Source organism: Hippichthys cyanospilos, chromosome 11 (assembly GCF_059441005.1).
Source record: "Hippichthys cyanospilos isolate Australia breed blue-spotted pipefish chromosome 11, RoL_Hcya_1.0, whole genome shotgun sequence".
NCBI lineage: Eukaryota > Metazoa > Chordata > Actinopteri > Syngnathiformes > Syngnathidae > Hippichthys > Hippichthys cyanospilos.
This window is the reverse complement of record NC_142379.1, coordinates 13,144,068-13,167,782: the sequence shown is the minus strand read 5'-3', so window position 1 is coordinate 13,167,782 and position 23,715 is coordinate 13,144,068. Positions and strand designations below refer to the sequence as shown.

At 37.1% G+C, this 23,715-nt stretch overlaps 1 protein-coding gene across 1 annotated transcript in view; it reads left to right on the top strand.

The window, feature by feature from the left end:
* LOC148416028 (calsyntenin-2-like) overlaps positions 1–23,715 on the top strand; it is a 178,714-nt gene that overhangs the window by 114,707 nt on the left and 40,292 nt on the right. Inside the window, exons 4-8 of the mRNA XM_088427843.1 lie at positions 3,953–4,161; positions 5,781–5,930; positions 13,513–13,698; positions 15,293–15,550; positions 16,583–16,704. Coding sequence (XP_088283969.1) covers positions 3,953–4,161; positions 5,781–5,930; positions 13,513–13,698; positions 15,293–15,550; positions 16,583–16,704 — 925 coding nt within the window. The remainder of the gene's footprint in view (positions 1–3,952; positions 4,162–5,780; positions 5,931–13,512; positions 13,699–15,292; positions 15,551–16,582; positions 16,705–23,715) is intronic.

Genomic DNA, 23,715 nt, shown 5'->3' with positions numbered 1-23,715 from the left:
ATATATATATATATTTTTTTTTTTTTTTTTTTTTTGTATCTTTCCTGTACAATACAGATGAAATTATTTGGACTGTCTTTAGGTCGAAGCCAACCTTTCACTAGATGTGCAATGAACGTAATGAGCTACATTTAGAATGGCAAATCCATATTTCCAGTTATGGTGGTCAGAGTAATATAAAAGTAATGCAATAGTTGTGTAATGCATTATATTTCGAATACAGTGATGTTGTAATGTAGCTAATTTCTTTGAAATGACAGTAATAAGTAATAATAAGTAATACATGACGCATTACAGTTTTGAAGTAACTTGCCAAACACTGATTGCTAACTCTTGTGGGCCAATCCATCTGTCAGAGAGGCTAATTACCCCACCTGACAATTAGAACGAATTAATTATGGAGCCATGCAGTCACATATACCGTCATCATTTTATGGTTTATTCCGTAACTTACTTACTCCGTATTTGAGGTAGTGCCGCATCAGATGCCACTGTATTTAATACAGTTGACTTGTCTCACAATCTTTATACTGCACCGTTTTCAACCTTCCATGACCCTATTTTTCATTTATTTATTTATTTTTAATCTTCTAATATGTCGTATGTATATTGTTACAAGTTTTTGGTGATTATGATCCTCATCTTTTATGTAACTATGGAGTCACATTAGGGTTAAAGCTTTTTTACTTTAAAATTCATGTTGAAAAATATAATACTATATCAGGTCAAATATAAATCTAAATCGTTTTAGTAATTTTTTTGAATTGGCCTTTTTACAGCTGAGGTCCTATATTTTTATTTTACAAGTTGTATCTTTTAAAATTTAGGGTTAGGGTTAGGGTGCTTTGTTCTTTTCTTTCTTCCGATTTCTGCCACGATTTCTGCCATGATTTGTTGTGAGGGATGTGTTTCACATCTGTGTGTGTGTGTGTGTGTGTGTGGGGGGGGGGGGGGGGGGGGCAGCCTATATATCTAACATATCTAATGTAACACTTATACAAAACAAACAAAACAAGAATTAATGCCAGTGACTCACCTAAATGTAAAAATCTGTTTTAGGCTGTACAGCACACCAAGTGAGAGATAAATTTGAAATGATAAATTTAGCCCACAATAGTTCCAAAATAGTACCTTAAAAAGAGCACTAATATGACATTTAAAATGTGAAACCATGCTTTCTCTCTCTACATATCAAAGTGGGAAAAAATAAACTGTATACATAAGAACAGGATCCAAAATATAATTTTGAAAAAAATACCTCATATGTCAAAACACATGAATGTGAACATGTAAATGATAAATAATTCTAAAGATTATCCAAGCAAATAAAAATTTCATTTAACCAAATATTTCTTAAATTTTGAACGCCATTATAGATTCAATTATAAATAATTCTAAAGATTACCCAAGTAAATAAACATTTGAAAAATTCAAAATAGTTTCAAAATTCAAGATAAACACATGCATTTTCAATTTCAAGTTTAATTTTTGACCCTAATATAAACTTCATATGTAACCCCTTTTACTCATCGTTATGTTCATTGCCCAAAACGCTCAATAAATCAATTTGTTTTTTGACTGATACACTAAATTGATATACCACTAATACACTTTGCAGCACTGTGGCACCATCAGCCTCTATCAGACCAACAACCTAGGTGACTTATTGTCAACCAGGTAATTAGACTTGTTTATATAAAAGCCATCCAATAGATTTCGCAAAACTGATACATGAATTAATACACAGGTGGCTATTAGTAAAACGTTACAATCTAGCAATAGAGGTATACAAAAGCTATCATGATGAATTTGTAAAGACTAGGAAAGTCAACTAGTGCAACACATTTAACTCAAGCGTAAAATGTGTGATAGTAATAGGAATGGGAGCTCTTTCTGTCAAAAGCAGTTAGTTGAAGTGATAGCTATTGGGAGAAATGACATACCTCAAGCGTAAACATGTTTATCTTCCAGCAACACAGTGTAATATAGAGATAGAGTCTTTGTGTTTTAATTATGAATATGGCCCCGCGGGAAGTGAATCATCTGTGTTGTTGTGCCATCTTCTTATGAGGTACACAAAGTAACATCAATTTCGTTGTCACATTCACTCATAAAAATAAAAAAATAAAAAAAAAACTAACTCATAATGCATAGTGCAATATATCAGCAGATGTTTGGAAATGTGGTGGGGGTTCTTAGTGCAAAAAAAGGAGGGGTTTTCAATGAGAATTTTTTTTAAAACAAGGTATTTGTTTAACACCCACACTGTAAACAACAAAAAGTTGCTCTAAAGCATTGAGTCAATCAATTCCCTCAAAATATTTAACTTCATGAACTTAAAAATCCAGAGTTTTCAAAAACCTAAAAACTTTTGATTATTTAATTGCCCCTTGTGACATCTGATTTCGGTAAAGTTAAAAATGCTCAGTTAAAAATGCTTAGAATAATGGTTAGAATACACCTGCATATCTTTTCTTATTTGAATATTGACTGTATACAATGTAATTATGTTTTGACAGTGTTGATCTCAAACGGCTACATGGTTTTGCGTCATCGCTGATTACACTATGACCTTATTAACAAGAGACATGTGCAGTATTTTGAAGCAAAAGAGAGAAAAGCGGCCATATAACGGGAGCATGTAGAATCACATGTAGTTGCTGTTGCGCTTCTTATTTTCTAAAAAAAATATGTCTGACACTTACATCATTGCTTACATAATATTGAATAGGAACAACAAACAGCGCAGGAGCTTATTTCTCTATATACTGTCTGTCAGACATATTGTCTTTCTTTCTTTTATCAGTAAACATTTCATCATCCATTCAAGTTTGGCGCTTGCATTGCGGAATGAACTCCTATGTCACTTCAGTAGTATCATTAAGGAAAGGCTTTTACAATGAAAAAACATAGCTTACTTTATGCTACAAACGGCCATCTGTCAATTCCCATCACGATCACGTTATATACTGTAGTTAGCATTACTCTTAATGTCTCATAAATGTGTGCTGTGAGTTTGTTGTAACAAAGTAAAGGATTTAAGTTTTTTTTCTGTACGACACCAATATAGTCAAATCATGACTAAACTTTAATTAAATGTATTTGTATTGAATAGTCTGCTTGAGTAGTCTTACAGCTCATTATTTTTTTAATCTCACTTATTACACTTGCATCTGAAGATAGTGCACGTTCATGCATGATGATGAAAAACAATGCTCAGCCTTTCCACCGTATGTTCCTTTGACTGCATTATAGTGCTCACATTTTGTTGAGATATGCATGACTTATAATTACAGTTAATTTACTCACACTGCCTGAATGTAACATCATACACCACGTAGTCATTGCATCTCTCTGCTACTTGAAACTCAAGCTTTAAGTACATTAGCCTTCTTCTTGGCTTGAACGCATAAATTAACGTTTAACATTGTCAACAATTGATTTTCCAATCTGCTCTTTTATGATGGGTATGCAGGTAAAAAAGTTGGGGGGATTTTCTTTTCTGGTTTACAATCATAGATCACATATTTATGTCTACATTGCTATTATGAAAGCGCTTGAAACAAACAATCAAGGCCCAATGCTACCATTATTTGGCACAATTATTAACCACAATGCCAAAAGAGGGCCACAATTAAAAAGTAAGGCCAAATGATTTCGAGCATTTTGCTCTAATGCCTACTATCTTATTCTCCGACTGCTTTTGGCATTGATTCAAAATTCACATTTCAAGATGTTTAGCTTTTACTTGCACAGTAAAATAACAAAGAAAGAAAACTCCTACTAAGTGCATAAGACCTCTTTATGTTCTAGACTTATAGACCTATAATCTTTTGCAGAATAACAGAAAAAACACGTACCATATTGTATTTCTTTGTGGCCAACTCATCTAAGCAGAAAAACCCATCTGAGACAAAAAGTAAATTATGTGTCCTACATCCTTTGTGCACAGAGCCGTGGTCCATATCCAAGTCAACGACGTCAACGAATTTGCTCCCGTGTTCCGAGAGCCAGAGTACCAAGCTGCGGTGACAGAGGGCAAGATATATGATAGCATCCTCCAAGTGGAAGCCACAGATCAGGACTGTTCACCTCAATACAGCCAGATCTGTAACTACCAGATTACCACAACAAACACACCCTTTGCTATAGACCGCAATGGTAAGTGGCAAAAGACAAAAAAAAAAAAAAAAAACATTCACAGCTGTTGCTTTATCAATTGCAGATTTACTAGGTGATTCAAAAATACATATTTTATGCATGCATACAATAATCCCTATGTAAGAAAATAGTTGGAATGCCCATGATCATTTTTACTTGCTTGCAAAAGGGAACACAAATACACAACATCATATGAATGGTAGTTTTATAACAGAGTGGGCACATTTGGAAAGCAAGTTTGATAAAGTCTTGTTCAGATGAGTTGTAAAATTTTGAAGACGTAAAGAAACTAACGAGTGCTTCCAAATTCTAAAAAGCAGTCATAGTTTTAGATGAATAGCACTGTTGACTAGAGGATTTTGTTACATGCAATTGGAAGGTAAATTCATAGCTGCTGTAGTTTTTACTTCCTTTGGGTAATGGCCAGGCAATGGTCAATCATTTTCACCTGTTATATTAATAGAAGTGTTAGGTTTCAGAAAAGATCCTCTCAAAAAACTGATACTGTTTGATGATTTAAGAGTAGAGAACATAAGAGTTTACCCACCAAAAAATTGTTGTAGTAAATAGGTCATTGAATAGTAAATGCACTTTCACTTATACAGTGGTTTCTTTGAGATGCAAATTTTTTTTTGTTTTTTTTTTGTTTTTTTTCTGGGATGGCTTCCGTATATTTTTTTCGTATCTTGAGTTCCATTTCTTATGTAAATCATCCAATTCACGCCGAGCAAAATTTGGATCCTCATCTTGCCTGAGTCACCATCTGATAGAATTAGCAGAGGAAGAAAGCAAATGGCAAAAAATAATTTATTAAGAACTAAACGGCAGAAAACAATACAAAGTAAAATAGCAGAAAATGTAACTACACAGTTTCATAAAGTTTGATGAATGAAAATAGTGATCGTTTTACCACTGAGCCATGCTGCCCCAATTAGTTTTGGGGCATTTATGAGGGATATCTATTTTTATTGCAAAGTGCCATTACCACAAAAAAAAAAAACCAAAAAAAAAAAACAATAGAATTAGGAATTACATTATGAAATACGTAGTGAATTGCAAAGCCATAAGCAGAACCGCTTCTAAGATTATATAATTAGTCCAGTTGTACGTATTTGTGTATTTCCAGTGTTGCCCGTCGTCGCCGCTTAGTGTTGATGTCTTTTCTGTAGCGCTGTAAAAAGATGTCTGAATGTTTGAATCAGGAACCAAACTGAGCTGTTAATGGCGCAGAAGGAGGCTCTTTTCAATCCATTTGAGAAGGTCTTCTCAGCCACTGACTGCTGAAGAAAGACTCTAAGAGCTCTTGAACTCAAAAGCACTTGAGTGAAAAAGAGAAAAGAAGTTGGAGGCTGGGCTATAGGAGTGAGCGCCAAAGAAATCAGGACTGACCTTTAGCAGGGGATAAATACAGATAGTTCCGAAACATTTCCTGTAATGCGTTTCTTTCTGTCTATAATTCAAAACACACCATAGAATTGATCTTTCTGGTCAAATCAAGTCAAGTTTATTTGTATAGCCCTGAATCAACCGTGGTCTCAAAGGGCTTAACAGGTGAAAAATCATCTGTATAATAATATTGTATTTCTTAATAAATCAGGCTGCGGCCTTCCTTTGTCCAGGTAACATCCGAAACACAGAGAAGCTGAGCTATGATCGAGAGCAACAGTATAAGATCCAGGTGACGGCCTGGGACTGTGGGCAGAAGAAAGCCTCGCATGGCGTCCTGGTCCGAATTGACGTCAAGCCTGTCTGCAAACCCGGCTGGCGGGGTAAGCTGCTTTTTTTGCCTCTTGTTTGCGCATGACAAATGCGGGGCGTTTGTGTGTTCAGAATTGCAGATGCCTTTGTTTGAGATAGTTGCCTTTGTGAGCAGGAATTTGTTTGCCTGTTTTAGAAGTATGGGAAGAAGGGTGACACAAAAAGCAAGAGCTGTTTGTGTTCTTTTTATTCTTGCAACAACACAGATGCGATCATTTACATTATTATGTGTTTCTCTGAATGTGCTTGCTGAAGTAAGCACGGTTCGTTTTTTTCCATTTCTAATCCCTTTGCCGTCTTCCATCATCCTGTTTTTTACTGCCAGGCCCACAAAGCTTTTCTATTTCTCTTCCTTCTTCCCTAAAGAATTGTCCTGTCAAGTTTCTCTTCTGTGATCAACAGCACTTTAGAAAGAGAACTCTGACACAGTCAGGATGGCTCTTTGCACATCAGAAAGCTGTCATGACAGCTCTAACAAGAGTAATGCAAAGTGTCTGATTTGAGAGCCACAACACTAAAAACGTACAGAGTATTAACTGCAGATTCAATGGAACAGCAGAAAGTGCAATGAGAAAGATATGCTTTTGCAACCGTGTGCAATCCTTGTTTCTCTATCTGAGTGACTGATGTATTGGATTTCTTGGTACTCAGGCATTTACAGTACGGTCACACTCAATCTGACGTTTACCAGAGGAAAATGGGGGACCTGGTAGACCTCGGGTGGCGCTCTATTTCAATTCTGAAGCCTGTCTTCTCAAAGCAAGTGACAGCACATGATTTGATGTCAGGAATGGTTGGTAAAAAAAAAAGATCAGGGACTCCTAACGATGGAGAGAGATTCATTTATTTTGCGAAAAAACGGAATATATTTCTGGCACAGTCTGATTCGTAATTATTTGTTGACAGAAGGACTAGTATTTTGCCATGTATGTTAAGCTGAAGAAGACTGGGTTCTGATCTAAAAAACAAGAAAGAAAGATAAGGAAATCAGGTCACTGAATCAAATGGTGATTTGCAACAAGAAAGAAAAATAAAAGGACACAAAGTATTCCCGTATTTGTTCTTAGTCTCAGTAAGAACATATAATTGGTCCCCGCATTGTAGTGACAGCTCTGGGCACCATACTGTGATGTTCACCTATTTCTGTACTTAGGGGTTAAGAAATTGCAAACAATGATACAAATTGGAACCACAGACTTCAAACACAAAAGAATGTAATGGTGCAGAAGATGAAGAGGATCAGCAAAATCTTGAAATGAGTGTTCTTCACAATATGCACACACCAAACATCTCTTGGCATCAAAACAGTCAAACTTTTTCAATTTATATAAGAGTGAGGGAGCAGGATGTGAGGGTGTATACTCAAGGTCAAACACAACGCATATTTTCCATTTTCATACACGGTGCTTGTGCATTCGACGTAAAAACTAGTACATCTTCATTTTTGACCGCTGGGCGGTCTGGCAGACCAAGGGCATTTTCTATTACAGGCCTCCGGCGCAGCTGACAATGTAGTGACAGAAAATAGATTAAACTAGATTAAAATTGTGGCACAGGTGGGTTTGATCCAGGCATAGGCAGTGATTCTGTGCGCTGCTGGTGTACTGTAGGTGGTGGATATCTTTGATTTTAATTAATAAAAATGATTTAATAATAAAACACCACCAAGGAGATCTAGGAAGGAGTGGCGTTGTGGAAGAAAATTTCAACCATGTGCACAGTTACCTTGCACCTTGCACTAGACTTGTGCTGGGCCTGAAAATAAGGGCAAAAACATAAATCCTAATGATTCAACAAAGCCTCACGCAGCCTTTGAAAATCACACAGTACCTCTTGGTGCTGTCAATGACAATCCTGTCAATAGCTTTGTGGTTTTCCCTTTATTTTTATATTTTCAGATACATACAAAGATAGTTTTCCTTGATGAAAGGGCATTTGTCCCTTTGAGCCATGGTTGGCAGGAGGGATAAATGGAGAGGGAGAAGTAAATGTCACCGCCACAGATCAGGGGATTTTTAATAGGCCTTGGGGCTGCTGTGTTAAAGAAACACTGCTAGCAGTATTCTGTCACAATGTTTGAGGCTCTATCTTTTATTTTCATTTAAGAACATTGGAGAAAAAGGTTTTATTTTTAAATTTGAATGCACAATTGCAGAAGAAGCCAAGCTGTTTTTTGTAGCTACGAGGTTCAGGTTTCTGTTTGCATCTCAAATATTAGCCTTTGGATGTAGATTTTTTTTTTCCCCTAGGGTTATGTGATTTTTCCCTCAGTACGCTTACTGTGCAAAAGCAGTGTAGTTATGTTTGTGCAGGTCCAAATAGTTTTGAGACAAAGTATCTCAAGGCAGGTGTACGTCAGGCACTGCAATTTAGACAAAAAACAAGTTAATAATGCTGCCACTTAAATTGTGTGTTAGATCCAGCTGGATCTGCAAATCCCTGTGAATAAAAGACCAAGGGCATTTTCTATTACAGGTCCCCGGTGCAGCTGACAATTTGGTGACAGAAAATTTACTAAAATAGATTTAGTTGTGGCACAGTGGGTTGTCACAGTAGGGATGTCACAATTACAGTTTGTGCAACCGATTTTGAGCCTCAAGTCCTGATTCAACAGTTAAACGTGCCCCCTACTGGCCGGGTTTTGTCATGTACTGTATGTGCTAAACATTTAAACATTTCAAGATCTTATTTGTTGTCAAAGAATTCCAGGTTTATTAAAAATCATAGTGAGTGATTCTAATCCTAAATGAAATGTTCTCCACACAGTATTTTGTCAACATCTGCAACGTTGACAGTGTTTGTTACAGTAAATTAGATTATGACCATTGGTCGTGTCTTTGATCTATGGAGAATAGGTGTATGAGGACCTCCGGTAGAGAGCTAAGCCTCTGTGGCAGACATGCTGGGGGGAATTATAGAGTATATCCCAGCAAGCTGTGGATTTCCCCTGAATATCCCCTGAGGAGATAGAAAGCATGCCAACTGGTCCACTTAGTCGTCTTCCATAAGGAGCAGAATGGGAAGAAAAAGACAGCATTTTCAATGTGAAATTACAAAGGTTGCAGTAAGGCATGTGCTTCGTATTCATGCATATCCCAAGAATAAAGTATATGTTTCTAGTTAAAGGGAACTGAATAAACTAACAAACAAAACTGCTTTTGACCATTTTCCCAATGCAACAGAGAATGTGTATTTAATGGGGAATATGCCAACTACAAGGTTGAAGGAGTTTTCCTTCATTAGACTCTAAATACACAAAAGTACACACCTCTTTGTCAATGAGCTAATCAGTCTGCGGCTGATTCTTGGCATCTTAAAAAGCCATTTTAAATTCTTCAACTTCTCCAGCAGAAAGCAAGGCCAATAAGTGTATCGCCTTGGGAAAAGGATTGATTGATTGATTGATTGATTGATTGATTGATGGGTTTATGAACCATTCAAATATTGATTCGCAACTGTTGTCACATTTTGGAGCATTGCAAAGAGAAATAAAGAGTTGTACCGACAGGAGGTACTGTATATGGAAGTAATGTATTCATTGAAGTGAAATCGGAGCAACATGCTCCTTTAAATTGAAATTGTGAGGGCAAGTTATGGTTGGAAGCCAGGACAGAAAATGACAACCTTTTAACACAAGACGCTGTGATCATAGTGTCTGAATCGAACACCCATACAGTGCAAAATGAGAGAGTTCATGCAACACTTTTAAAATTTACACCAATATAAAATAGCTTTAACAAGCTCCATCTCATCTCCCTGTCACAAAATATGCACCAAATTACCTGGGAACAAATCCTACCACCACAAATGTTATTTATTGCTCACACAATTTGTCACTGTCATACGTTATTGTTTTCATCTGCTCCCTCTATATCTACTGACAGCCTTACAACTTTACATCATGTATTATTTTGACCTTCCTTGTCATGTGAACACAGAGCTGACTTCAGAAAACATAACAATTCATTCTGATTTAGCCTGTGTATCAATAACTATATACAACTGAAAAATTACAGTAGGTTGGGAATATGTTCATGTTTGAATTCATGAGATCTAAGGCCAAAAGTTATGTCCATTGAAGCAAGGCAGTTTTTTTTCACCTCATGATGACCAGGTATACTGATTAGTTACAGTATCTGTAATCTGAGAATAGATAAATCTTTTTATGTACGAATATTACATCAACAAGTTATGCATTGTGCAATACAACTGTTTCTTCACATCTCTTATTTCCTTAAAATAAGTTAATGTACACGGCTCTGAGCATTATAGTTATCTCTATCTATCTATCTATCTATCTATCTATCTATCTATCTATCTATCTATCTATCTATCTATCTATCTATCTAGTATATATATATATATATATATATATATATATATATATATATATATATATATATATATATATATATATATATATATATATATATATATATATATGCATACACTGTGAAAATGTTTAACATGTTAAAATGGAAAATGTAAGAGTTTGAGGTTCCCACCCTCAATTAATAAATCAAATATCTCTTGAATCTGTTGTAAATATGTTGATAGCAACCTCAGACAAGTTCCCAATTACCCCCCCACCCCCCAGCACGCACACCACCGCACACACGCACACATGAAACAAAGACAAAAATGAACTGACGACAGAACAAATGTCTTTGAGTTTAGGTATACATAATTTTTGTTAGCTTTAAAATGACCGTTCAACACATTCTTCGTACTGTATTAGAAGACATTACTCTCAAGAATACTTAAAACAGCAGTCACAGATTCCCTTACTAAAAGATCAAGCACACAGAACTAGCACACACACACACACACAAGCTTCAATGATCGCCTTCACAGTGAAAAGTAGTACATCTGCACTCAGCACCACAGGACTGTTTTCATGTCTGCCTTGCTTCCTTACCCTCTCATCTTTCTTTCATATTCACAAAGAGGAGAATTTTGGGGCCTGCTTTGTGAATTTTATAATGTCTACTGCAGGCATGCATCAAACTCAGTAGAAAGCAAAATGCAACCCATTAAAACTCTCATAGAAACTTCATAGTTGTATTAAACTACAGTCATACTTGTTATTTCTAAAATATATAAGGGTTCAGTAGAAGTATTTTACAGTGGCTCCCCAAATCTAGAATGTAACTGTGTATAGGACACACCCTTAATTTTAGGGCCGAATTCTGCTATTTTCTATGTTATCGTGTATAGGATGCATGAACAGTTATAGAAAAACAGAATGAATCTATTATAAATATTTTGAAATGACCTGTGTGTAGCTTGCGGGTAAGTGAGTGGTCGAGCAAGTGAGAGCGGGATGGTGCGGCAGCTCCTGCACGGTGTAGGTGAGTGTTCCTTAGGTAGAGTTTCACTCAAACCTGGAAAACATGCAGGATACCGTCCCTTGAGGACCGGATTTGGACACCCCTGGTGTAGAGAATGGTTGAATAAGTATGAAGGCAAAAGAAGCATACTAACAGACATAATCATATATGTCCATCCGTGTTTTGCATTCATCCTGTGGAATAAGTTATGCTTGTTCTTTTCCGCACAATGCTTTGCTTTCATCAAACCAACTGACAAGCTCACAAGTAGAAGTGATTCAGCAGTCGTCTGCAAGTGGTAAATGAACTACAAGACAGGTGCAGACAATGTATGAATTAAGATGGTGAATGTTTAAGGTAGTGAAAAGATGACGGATTCAACAGACTGGTGGGCAATAAACAGTCAGCATTGTCTGTTTGCTCCTCGTCAGCTCGCAAGAAAGAGTGTGGTCTGTGAATGGATGGATAGAATGAAAGAGAAGTAAAAGTGAGAGAAAATATAAAAACAACATAAACAATTTGTGAAAAGTGGACTCTTTACATGAAGAAAGGTCAAGCTTTCAGTCAAGAGTACTAATGGCACAACATCAGATAATCTGACAAAAAAAATAGGTTACTATGGAAACTATTTATACAGAGGGATTGGACCAGAGTTGAAGGCAATCGCCATAATCACAAAACATGAGGATGGGAAGTAAACATTCTAAAATGAGAGGAAACGATTCCGAACAAAATAAAAGATAATTGACAATGAGAAAGACATGATTAAAATCTCAGATTAAAACATCAACAACGACTGCAGTAGGCTCATGATTCATGCTGCATTTACACCTGAAACAAAAATGAACTATCATCTTGTGTACATCGCAGGAGTCTGATCTCATATTTACTACTGCATTTGCTCAATTTTCACACGCGTCATAGAGAAGAGGCCAAAAAGATCCATTGGATGACTGCCACTTGCAGCATTACACAAGGCAGTCCTGTGCAATCCTATGCATCACCGTCATTATTATTATCCTCATTATTTTAATTATTCCAATGATCATTATTGGCTGTTTAGTATCAGATTGCTTGTCCAGTCCTCCCCACAGTTCTTAGGTGCCGGGTTGGATACCAGCCTCAGCCTTCCTATATAGAATTTGCATGTTCTTCCCCAGCTTGTGGGTTTCCCCCAGGCACTCCAGTTTCCTCCCACACTCCCAAAAACATGCATAGAAAGTACATTGGAGCCTCTGGATTGTCCTTAGGTTTGAGAGTGAGAATGAATGGTTGTTTTTGTGTGTTTTGCGATTGGCTGGCAACCAGTTCAGGGTGTCCCCTGCCTAATGTCCACAAACATCTGGAATAGGCACCAGCACGACAGCAACCCGAGTGAGGATGAGCAGCAAAGGAAAATGGATGGATTATTATTATGAATATTGTCAATAGCTGTACAGAAAGCTCAATAAAATAGTATAGGCTACCTACCAATAAAATAGTATTGACTATCCACACTCAGATGCACAGATACAGAGCAATGGCACACAGGCACATCTGACTAAATTCAATTAAATACATTCTCAGGAACATACTTTTTTCATTTTAAAACTCTAGTCTTCTCTATTTTTGTTACAACTTGTTGGTTTGAATTACAAAGCTTACACAGCTGCAGAAAAAAATTATTTAGAATACAGTTATCAATGTTTTATACTGCAGATAAATACAGAAATAAACCTGTCCCTGACCTGAACTTTTGACATATTGGTAGAGGTTAAGGTTAGGATTTAGGTAAGGACCGTCTCCAATGGTTAGTTTTAGGGTTAATGTTTGGTTGCCATTGCTTACATGGCCAATACGGGTCACGTACATGTAAAACACAAAGAATGGTCATAATATCCTACATTAAAATGACCCACCTGGTCATCTGATTTGGTAACAGTCTCTACGTTATGCACATCTTCAGCGTCTCATATCACCACTTTGCACTTCGGCAAACTGTCTAAATTCACTCTGTATGGCATCAAATCATGTGAGTGGTTAGCTATATCTCTGGTGTAAACATATTATAAGAGTTGAAAATATCCATAATAAGCAGGATCCATGAACTTTGAACCATGTTTTTCTATTTTATCGTCTAGGTGTGACCCTAAACACACCTCAGTATTTGGTTGGAGTAACAGAAGCATGAAATACTAAACATGTTTACTTTCCATCCAGGACACTGAATTCTATACTTGGCATCACATTTTTACACTTTGTTGTTGTAACCCTATCTCTCTAGGCTGGAATAAACGAGTTGACTATGAGCCAGGAACAGGAAGCAAACAGTTGTTTCCCAAAATGCATCTGGAGACCTGTGGTGGGCCGCTGTCTTCTGTGAGAACCACAGTGGAGTTGCTGACCAGTCACATTGGGAAGGGATGTGACCGAGAGACCTACTCGGAGAAGTCCCTACAGAAACTATGTGGTTGGTCCTTTAGTCTGTCATTTTTCATAACATATATAGTAGTACTGTGGCATTGTTTTCGCTGTAGAATTTTCTCACGTTCATGGACTTTTTTAAAACAGAAAGTAACTCGCAGGTAATACCTGAAAGGTGACAATTTTCCTTATCTCTTGTGCTGTATTTTGACCATTTTGGGTCATTTTCTTCCACATAATTCTTTTCTTTTTCTTATTCTTAATTCTTATCAGTATTTTAGCCAAGGGATGGCACATTACTGGTAGCGTGATAACTAAGTAGTCGTGCCATGTTGAATTTTGATATGGTGTCACCATCTGGGTGAAATTTCACCTTTGATGTGAAATGCCTTTGATGTGATGATCAAGGGATTGGATAAAATACCTCACAAGGGTTGGTTGTGCAATATTAAGGCTAGGTGAATAAGAGTTAAAAGTTCTTGACTTTCATTCTGTGAATTGTATCAAGAGTTAGCTACCGCACACAAGAGATTAAAATCTCCTGGTGTCAACTTCGGCACTAATTTCAAGTTGAGTGGTTATACTGGTGATCAAAATAGATAGTCAGTCTTGCTTGCCGCTCTAACAATACATAGACTGCATATAATTGACAAGCATGTTCAAAAAAAAAAAACAAGCTACACTGAATACGTACGGATATGAGTGCATTATTTTCACTGGCTACTGAGTAAATGCATGGATTCTCACTGAGGAGCCCTTTGTAGATATCTCATAATAATTATGTGATAGCAAGAAAAACAAATTTTAATTGCCTTTTTAAAGCGTAATCAGTTTGAGATTATGTCCAACAACATCGGGGAAAAGGCTGCGGCAGCGTGCTGGGAAAGTCAATCCACATTTATTTATTGAGAGAATCTAATTAATAGCGCAAGATTGTCAAGGCTCTCTCATGTATGCCATGAAGAAATGTGTTGCAGGCAAGATTAAACATCAAATCTAGCGCACTGCAAACATTTTGTTATAAACAGGAATGATCAGATCGCAATGAAACAGCATTTGTTTTGTCAGTTTAATGGCATGCTCGTGTCTGAACAGGATGGCTGATTTCAATACAGTACACTGAAGGTATGGCGGGAAATGTGACATTAAGTACTAACTGCCTTTACAGGAACACATTGAGGTTATTGCGTCATGAATGTCGGCGATGATAGAATTGCTTATAAAGAAAAGAGGAGAATTGGGAATGGCTCGATACAATAGAGTGATAATAAGTACTTAGGAGGATATATAAAGGTCAAGTAACACAAGCAAACAATTTATGTGATTGGATGCTTCAGGCTGTCCTTGCTGCATGTCTTTTGTGTAACTTTACAACTCATCAACAAACTGCCGCCGCCTCGCTTTACAGTGTTTGACTCACATCTCTCTCCTTTGGAAAGTCAATTTCATTCGCCATGAATCAATAGTCACATCCTCTATGAATCTTGGACCATTGATTATATATTAAGCTGTGCCATCTGCTTTACTCAGTAAAGTAATCATAGCCAAGGTTGGACTAATAAACGGCAGATCTACCCTGATGGTTTATGACACTTCTCTTCTTTTGTTAAATCTTTCTGTTCCAATGGCAACGATACCAGGGGCCTCATCAGGCAGCACTGATCTTCTGCCAGCCCCCTCCGCTGCCACCAACTGGACAGCTTCTCTGATGGCCGACAGCGGGAGAGACAGTGACTTGATCTTCAGGTTTGATGGTCACCAGGCTGCCAAAATCCCAGACTGGGTGGTGCCCCAGAACTTGACGGACCAGTTCACGATAGCAACCTGGATGAAGCATGGACCCAGTCCCGGTATCCGGGCTGAAAAGGAGACTCTTCTTTGTAATTCCGATAAGACAGGCGAGTTTAACATCTTGACTCATCTTGTACAAAACAAAATCCCTTACGTTAATTATTTTATTCTTACTTTCCTCCTTCAAAGCTCTCCCAGTAAATGTTGGTCTATGAGTTGCATTTGCTGTCTGAAAGAGTACATTTGAATCAGCATTGTTTATTCAAAAGTGATCAGTAAGAAGAGCAACGGTGTCAAGCTGCAAACATCAAAAGGTGTATGTAAAGTCATTTACCTCGATCACACCAGCCTGTGTGGCGCAATCGAGCACTGCTAGCCAGTGGCTAATTAATGCTAAACACTGCTATAACGTAGCCCGAGCTGTGGGTAAACACTGTGTGGAAATCTCAGCGTAATTGTTTGTTAGCGCCCTAAATTGGTGGTAGAAGTTAATTTCATAACAGTGTTGTTCATGTAGGAAGTTGGTACTAACACTACAGAGTACAACTTCAAAATAAAAGTATGCCAAGGCTTTTCTGTCCATAAATTATTTGGTAAAAAAAAGGTTTATTTTGAAGTTGGCCCCGTGACTATGTTTCCAGTCTGTTTTACTGTCATGCAGAACTTTAACAATCACTCCTTTTGTTGCTACTTTTTAATGATGTATGTTAGCTCATTACAGAACATACTGTCAACATCATTTACATTTAAATTCTATACCGTAATGTAGCAAACCAAATTGTAATATCAGTAATATGTAAAAGGTATGCATTGCCATTCATAGACAGGATTCTATAGCAGTCATATAAGATCTGCCTGATCCTGATTCATTCACTGCAATCGCTAATCAAATTAGAAATGAACTGCTCTCAAATAAACAAGTTCTGTTGTATACTAGATGGTTTATGGGTAAAGAAAGGAACTAAATATGTGATTAATCCAAATTTGTATTTTAATAGTGCTTCATGACAAGTTCAGAATCCAAGCGACGAAGTTTGCTCGAAGCGAGAACGTTCTATTATATAGACCTTTGTTTCTCTGTCGCAACAGTGAGCAAGTGTCAATTTTTGTCCAATCCTATCATTCTTTCCTACCCACAGAGATGAATCGCCATCACTACTCCTTGTATGTTCACAATTGCCGCCTCGTTTTTCTGCTAAGGAGGGACTTTACTCAGATGGACACTTTCAGACCTGCCGAGTTCCACTGGAAACTGGATCAGGTAGGAAGCAATCAGTGAAGATGATTGTTTAGTAAAACCAATAGGTTGTCTACCTACTTTTGCAGTGTGTTACTGCAGCTTGGAGTGCAATTATGACTAGTTTCTCTTTTTCTTAAGGGCTTATGATTTGTCAACACTTAATTGTGGGTTGATTTTATTTAGCTTTATTCAGACTCAGATGACTTTTTTTAGGGAAAAGTTTAATAATGTGGATAATGCCTATCAATGTTTGGGTTTGCCCTAAAAAGCATGCACTTTTATATTGAATAAAACTTTCATGAGTTGTATTAGATGTCTAAATCCCAGCTACAATAGAAGATTGCATTCTTAGTCTTTGCATTTTGACACTGCATTGCAAACCACACTTTTACAGGAATGTACTTGCTCCAGGAATGAGGGTTTGTGTGTGTTTTGGTTGGACAGCAGCTGTCTGATGATCAAAGATACTGTCTGAAAGTCAGATAGGTCACCTCAACACACCAAACAAGGAGATCTGTTTCTGGAGAGAGATGCACAGCTGAGCCTAAACATCCAGGTGCAGCACCCAGGGCTAATTTTATCAGACAGATCACTTCAAACGTCTGCTTTTTGGCTGCAAACTGTGTATGCATGGTATCACTTTAGACACCTACTCTGAATTTCCCACTGAGAAGTCATCGTTCATATAATTTCATTCAAGGTTGGATTCAAGTAGTCACTCCAAAAAGAAAGAAAAATATTCCGTCAAGTGCGGACGAGTGAGAGAATAAAATTAATGCAGCCCTACAGAGGTTATTACTGAAATGTGTGTATGGCTTTTACTGATATTGTGTTTTTTTTATATATATTTATATATTTTATATATAGAGAGAGTATACATCTTTAATTGATTTGAATCATGAGACGGTCAAAGATATATTTTTACATATATTTCTCCGTAAAAACAGGTCGTACAGGTCGACCTCACTTATGTCGACCCCCCCCCCCCTTTCTTTTTTACTTCAATTTGGGTACATTATAAAAAAAACGCGTCAGATGCGTCAGTCTGACTTTAGTGGATACATAGATCATAGCTGTCCAATTAAAACACATGGCGTGTGTTATTAAAATGACACAAATGACAAAATACATCGTATATTGAGTAACATACTGCTGCGGTTATGGGGGGGACAAGACTCCGAGGCAATGTACGCATGCGCATAGAAGCAATTGCTTTAAAGACACAGTAGTTAAGACTTTCGCCTCACAGTTAAGGGACCTGTGTTCAGATTGGCTGGTAACCATTTCAGGGTGTCTTCCGCCTCCTGTCTGAAGTCAGCAAAGATGGGCACCAATAAGCCTGTGACCCTTGTGAGGATATGGCTTGATAAGATCAATAGAGGCCCAGGTCTACCACCTGAGCTATGGGCTCAGGTGCAAGATGTGTAAATAAGACCCAAAGACATGAGGGACAATAGTAGAGATGTAATCTTATGTGTATGTAATGGTGTATCTGAACAGCAGAATCAAACATTGACTGTCATCGAGGTGTCCCAGAATCAAGATGACAGACACGACAAAGGTGCTTGACAACAACCAGGCCGAGATCCTTATGAAACGTCAGGATCTGGATTGACAAATTGATTAGCCAACCAGCCCTCCACAGTGGTGGTGCATAAACATGCTATTTGAGAAAGACTGATTAAATCCATCACAATTGTAAAACCAGCTTTAATTGGCACACTCTGAACGAGGCTGACTTGTCACGCCATTTAGATTCCGATCACGATATTACTGTCTTGTCCAAGAGGAACATTGCTGTGGGTCTGGGGAATGTTGGGGCTTGATACTAAGCCTTTCCTGCTCTGTCTTATCACAGTGCTGTAGGTACTACTTCTTAAAATTATACGTTTAGTATTTAATGCATGTATTAAATGCAAGAAATCAAAAGTTGAGAAAATAATTTTACTAACGTAAACCTGCAGGTCTTTCGCGTCCCGTCTCCCCCCATCTTTCAATACCTTTATAGAAGTGTTGTTGTTGAAGGTGTTTTGTTGTTGAGTTTTTTTAATATCGTGTAATGGGTCGTTGCTGATGACTGGATAATGACTTTAATGCTGGAAAAATCCTGGTCTCACATATTAGATTGACCTGCTGGAAATTGGTGTATTGTATTTTAACAGCAGGATCGTGTGAGGCTGCATGAGAGTGTGTATAAAGACCCATTGTATTTGCTGTGATTCACTGCTTTTTATGCCTTGCTTTTTTTGCTCTGGGCATTGTTGCCAGAGTTTTATTGAGCTGCTTAAGCGCTTTTGCGTTGGTATTGACTGTATGCTTGAGGCCCAAAGTCTCAGTCTTTAAATGCCTTATTTCATTCAAGCATTTCAAAAAAGAGGACTGCCAATTGTAAAAAGTGATGTTGGTAATTGCAAGCACTGTAAGAAATTTGATTGAGTGTGCAAATGGAGAATTAAAACCTTGGGGAACATGCAGATGCAAAGGAATACCACAAGTAATGTGACCAGGTCCTCATTGTGGGTAATGAGTATGGAATTATTATGGATTAATATAAAATAATAAAATTGCCAACAAGAGTAACATGACACATCCATTCATACTAATTTACCAATATATCTATTGCATACAAAAAATATGGGATAACCTTGACACAATTATTCTAACAGCTATGCTCTGGAGCCAGATGTCAATTTGATAACCTTTATGGTATAAATTCTAATGAAACAGAGTACTCTGTATATTAAAAATGATAGAACAAGATACAATGTAATTTGCAGTACCAATATATGTGAAAAACTGTTGCCCAAATGAAAAAGATTAATATTCATCACTATGTTTATGACAAACAAGATATGAAAATAAACTTTTTCAAGCACGCAGCTACGTAAATTGAGAGCATGAAATGTGTGCTAGATTAATCTGTGTACCTGCAAGTATATCTGGAGCATTATCGGTCACAGTCATCAGATCAGTGATGGTCAAACCTCATTCATTAGCAACAGAGTGAAACGTTGCATTCACTCTAGCGGCCATGTGGCTTGTGCATCTAATGAGTTTGCAAAACACAACAAGACTGTGTTGTTCTCAGTGTGCCACGTGTTTGAAAATCAGTTGTTCGCATTAATTCGTTAAGTACCTTTCTGGTATTGCAAGAAAGACTACCCCGCCATCCGATCATTTATTCTTTCCCTTTAGTTGCCTTTTTAGGGTTCTGATCTCATTGTCAGACTCTCCTGAGTACAGTTTAAATGCTGAGCATCTGGCAAGTTCAAATTGCTGATATCCCACTATTTAATGCTGCCTTTACAAACCCCATGCTGGTAAACTGTTAACTGTTTAGGGACCATATTTACTGATTAAATAAGAATACATCATTCCTGAGAAACAAAGACAAACTTGGTTTCTTCACTTCATTTGTGCAACTACAATGGTGGGCTTTAGTAAGCTTACTGTTTGTTGTATGCTTAGAGAAACGTGTAATTACCATCCTGCATTGATAAAACAGCAATGCTAAAAACATGTTCCTTATAATGAAACAAACTCAAATGACTTTAAAATCAAAGTATTTTTCAAAGAAGATTAAAAGTGATATTCTGTGTGGAAAAAGTGAAAGCTCTCTCATTGGAGATAAAGGAAGAAAAAAAAAGCAACATGTCATCCATACTTTGCATCTAGGCCCAGACAGCGTGGTGCACATAGTGTTACTGTATAATAAAAGAATATGCACACATAGCTGTCTCAGATTCTACACTAAATTCATGTGCAAATAAGGCAAAACATACAGTACATGTGGCATAAGGCAACAAGGGAAATAAACATAACACTAAAAGCTGACCAATCAGCTCCTTAATAATCCTTCAACAAATAGGAGTACATGAAAAAGTTACTGGATATCACTCAGTACCATCTGTGTTACCATTTGGATGCTATTGTTTTTCATTTCTTTTTTCTTTTCATGCCAATACCTGAAGTAAGAGAAACCGGCCTTATCTGAAACCTCGCAGGACCAGACACGAAAACAGGATGGCAGACTCCCCGTGTGCACAGCGATAATTACATTGACTGGGAACCGGTGTCTTCGAACAAAAATCTAATTCATGTACACCGTTAATTTATACGTTTGCTACAATATACTTAACATGACATTGAAGGGTTTTGTTTTTTTTTGTTTTTTTTTAGATCACACATATTTGTGCCAGAATATGTGGAAATCAGAAGATTAGGTCCTAATCTTTTGATTTTCACAAGTTCTTAAAATGTCCTAACCGTTAGGACATTTTAAGGGACGGTACACGAGGAAGTCAATAATGCAACATGGTAAAAGCCCTATTTACTTGTCTGGAGACTTGCCAGCTGCTTGTATCATTCAAACAAAATGGGATGTGCAAAAAAAAAAAAAGAAAAGAAAAAAGAAACAGACTTAAGTGACTCTGATTGGTCAATGCAATTGTTAAGTTTGTTCTTTGAAAGACTCTCATGACTCAGTTACAGAGGTATTGAAAGATGGATGCACATCTATCAAGTAGTGTGTCATTAGTCCTTTTATATTTAAGCCTGCGGCCAAAGGTAGAACCACTGTTGGTTATTGCACCTTTTTCAGTATACTGTGAAGAAGGTGGCCAACCGTAATGCATGGTCTTTTTCTTTTTTTGGCGGGTGCTTAAGGTGCATTACCGCTACCTTATAAAACATAATGCATGCATATGACAGAAATGAAACAGGACATTAACTGAAATACAATGTAAAACTAAACCATGTGGCATACTGAAAGACTGAAATCGAATGCCCGCCCTCCCATTGAAAATCATATTCTGGGGACTGCAAGCTGCAAGTAGTAGTGAAATATGCAGCCAATGCATTATGCATCATGAACAACCTTCTGTCATCCAGTGAAAGAACCGTAATATATAAATATGTAAGTAAAACAAAGTAAAAATAAATACAAAAAAAGACTATGAAAAAAATAAAAAAATAAAAAATGTGGCACATACAGTAAATCAAGGAAAAACTGTGACATAGTTAAAAAAAAATACTGTGTTGAGGCACTCCTGGTATTATGATGTTCACCAATGAAAATATCACTTCTGTCATATTACAGAGGCTCTTCTCCATATCATGTATCACAGTGCGCTTCCCAAATTAAATTAGTCTTTATTACAAACACCTTATAAAACCTCTTTCATATGTTTTCCATCTCTCTTTCACATCACTCCATATCCCTATTTTGTGTAGTGTCCAGACTCTGTTTCCTATTACCCACTAATGCAGCATCTGCTTCCCACAAAATCTACTTTATTACTTATTGAAAATTTGCGCCGGTCGGACTTAACGGCTAATGAGCATCACCACAAAAGTTTAGACAACAGACGTGTTGTTAGATTACTACTGTGAGCATTTGTTTCTTAATTTGAAGTCTAGGTGCATTACTATATGAAGATATTTTTTCCAGAGCCATGAATCTATATTGATTCTTAACAGAAAAAAAAATGCTGATTGTAGAGAAGCCTTTGAATGATCTATTAATATTCTATTTTTCCACGCATAAATCCATCTTTTTTGTGTGCCTGCCCATAAAAAAATGCTTATTTCACTATTTGTTTCACACATACACAAACAAATGAACACAACATAAAAAAGTGTCTCTTCGTATCTGTGTTTCTGTTATTGTGTTTACATTATGTAAATTAAATTCAGTGCATAACACATATATTACCACCTTTAATAAATACTATACTGGCTATTTGTTTCAATGTTTATTCAGCAGTTCGGAATTTTTCATTTTCATTCTGTTGTTCAACAATAAAACCATTTAAACTGAATTCAACTTTGTGCACGTATGCATGCATATTTGAGCTGACTTAGTGAGTTTTCTGTGAAGAGGATATTATAAATTGGCTACTTCTCTGACTCATGCTGATGCTTCCAGGTAATTTAAAGGAAATATGAATCATTTTTGTTGTTATATAATCGATAATAATTCTGAATAATTCATGCAACACCATCAGCATGGGACTCCCTTGCAAAACCACATCGTTATTGTGGTTGTGTGACACGTTCTCAGAAGAGTCTTGGTACTTGACCGCTGTGAAGTCGCATTTGCATGCACTTAACAAATAAGGTGCTTCAATGACTGAGATCTTAGTCTATACCCATTGAAAGACAAGCTAAGAGAAGAATACAGTACTGGAGAGATGACCCATGGCTTCTAATTACCTGTTCATGGCTATGAGCTCTGAAATGTAACCACGCGTAAGAAATGTAATAAAGCTGTATAAATGTAATGAAGCTAACATGCTAACTAATTTGCTGTTACACACAACAAACAAAAACTTTAGTGAGAATCAAGGCAGACAGATGATGGGGGGCACTGATGGCCGAGGAACCAGCAAAAAAAAATTAAAATACCCACTCTGGTAGTTCTATGCAATTTGTTATATTAATCTGAAACAAAGTGCAATCCCTTTTTTTCCCTCTGTTAGTGCTGTTAGTTTTTGTTTCCCACACATTTGTCTTACTTTTGGGGCAAATGACAGTTTGAAACTTCCATTCCAGACTTCCCTTTCCACTCAAATAGTTTCTAAAGAGAAAAGTTAGGGGGTAGCTCTGGTTTTGCTTCCAAATGGCTATAGCACTTCCTGGAGGGCTGCTGTCAAGTGTGTGCAGTGAAGATTTATTGTGCACATCCCACCCTGACCTTAAGTGTGGTCAAAGAAAAGGATAAGAAGAGTTGAATAGTAGGCTATTGAATATGGTGTAGGAGTACCAAAGGTGCATGTGTTGTCAGGGTTTAGGTAATCAAGAGCAGGCGTGTGATGGATGCTGCGTGTCAGTAGGCGAGCTTGCACAATGTTTATCACAACGCTGTCCCGTTCTATCACTCTGCTTAAGAAGTTCGGTTTGTGCCTTGAAACTGCAAGATTGTGTTGTACTGTCCTGTTAAATGGGAGCCTCTACTCTTAAACGCATCTGGGCTTGTTAAATCCGCTGAGCATTATTTAAGGCCCGCTTTTGTCATGTTTTCTTTTTTTCAAA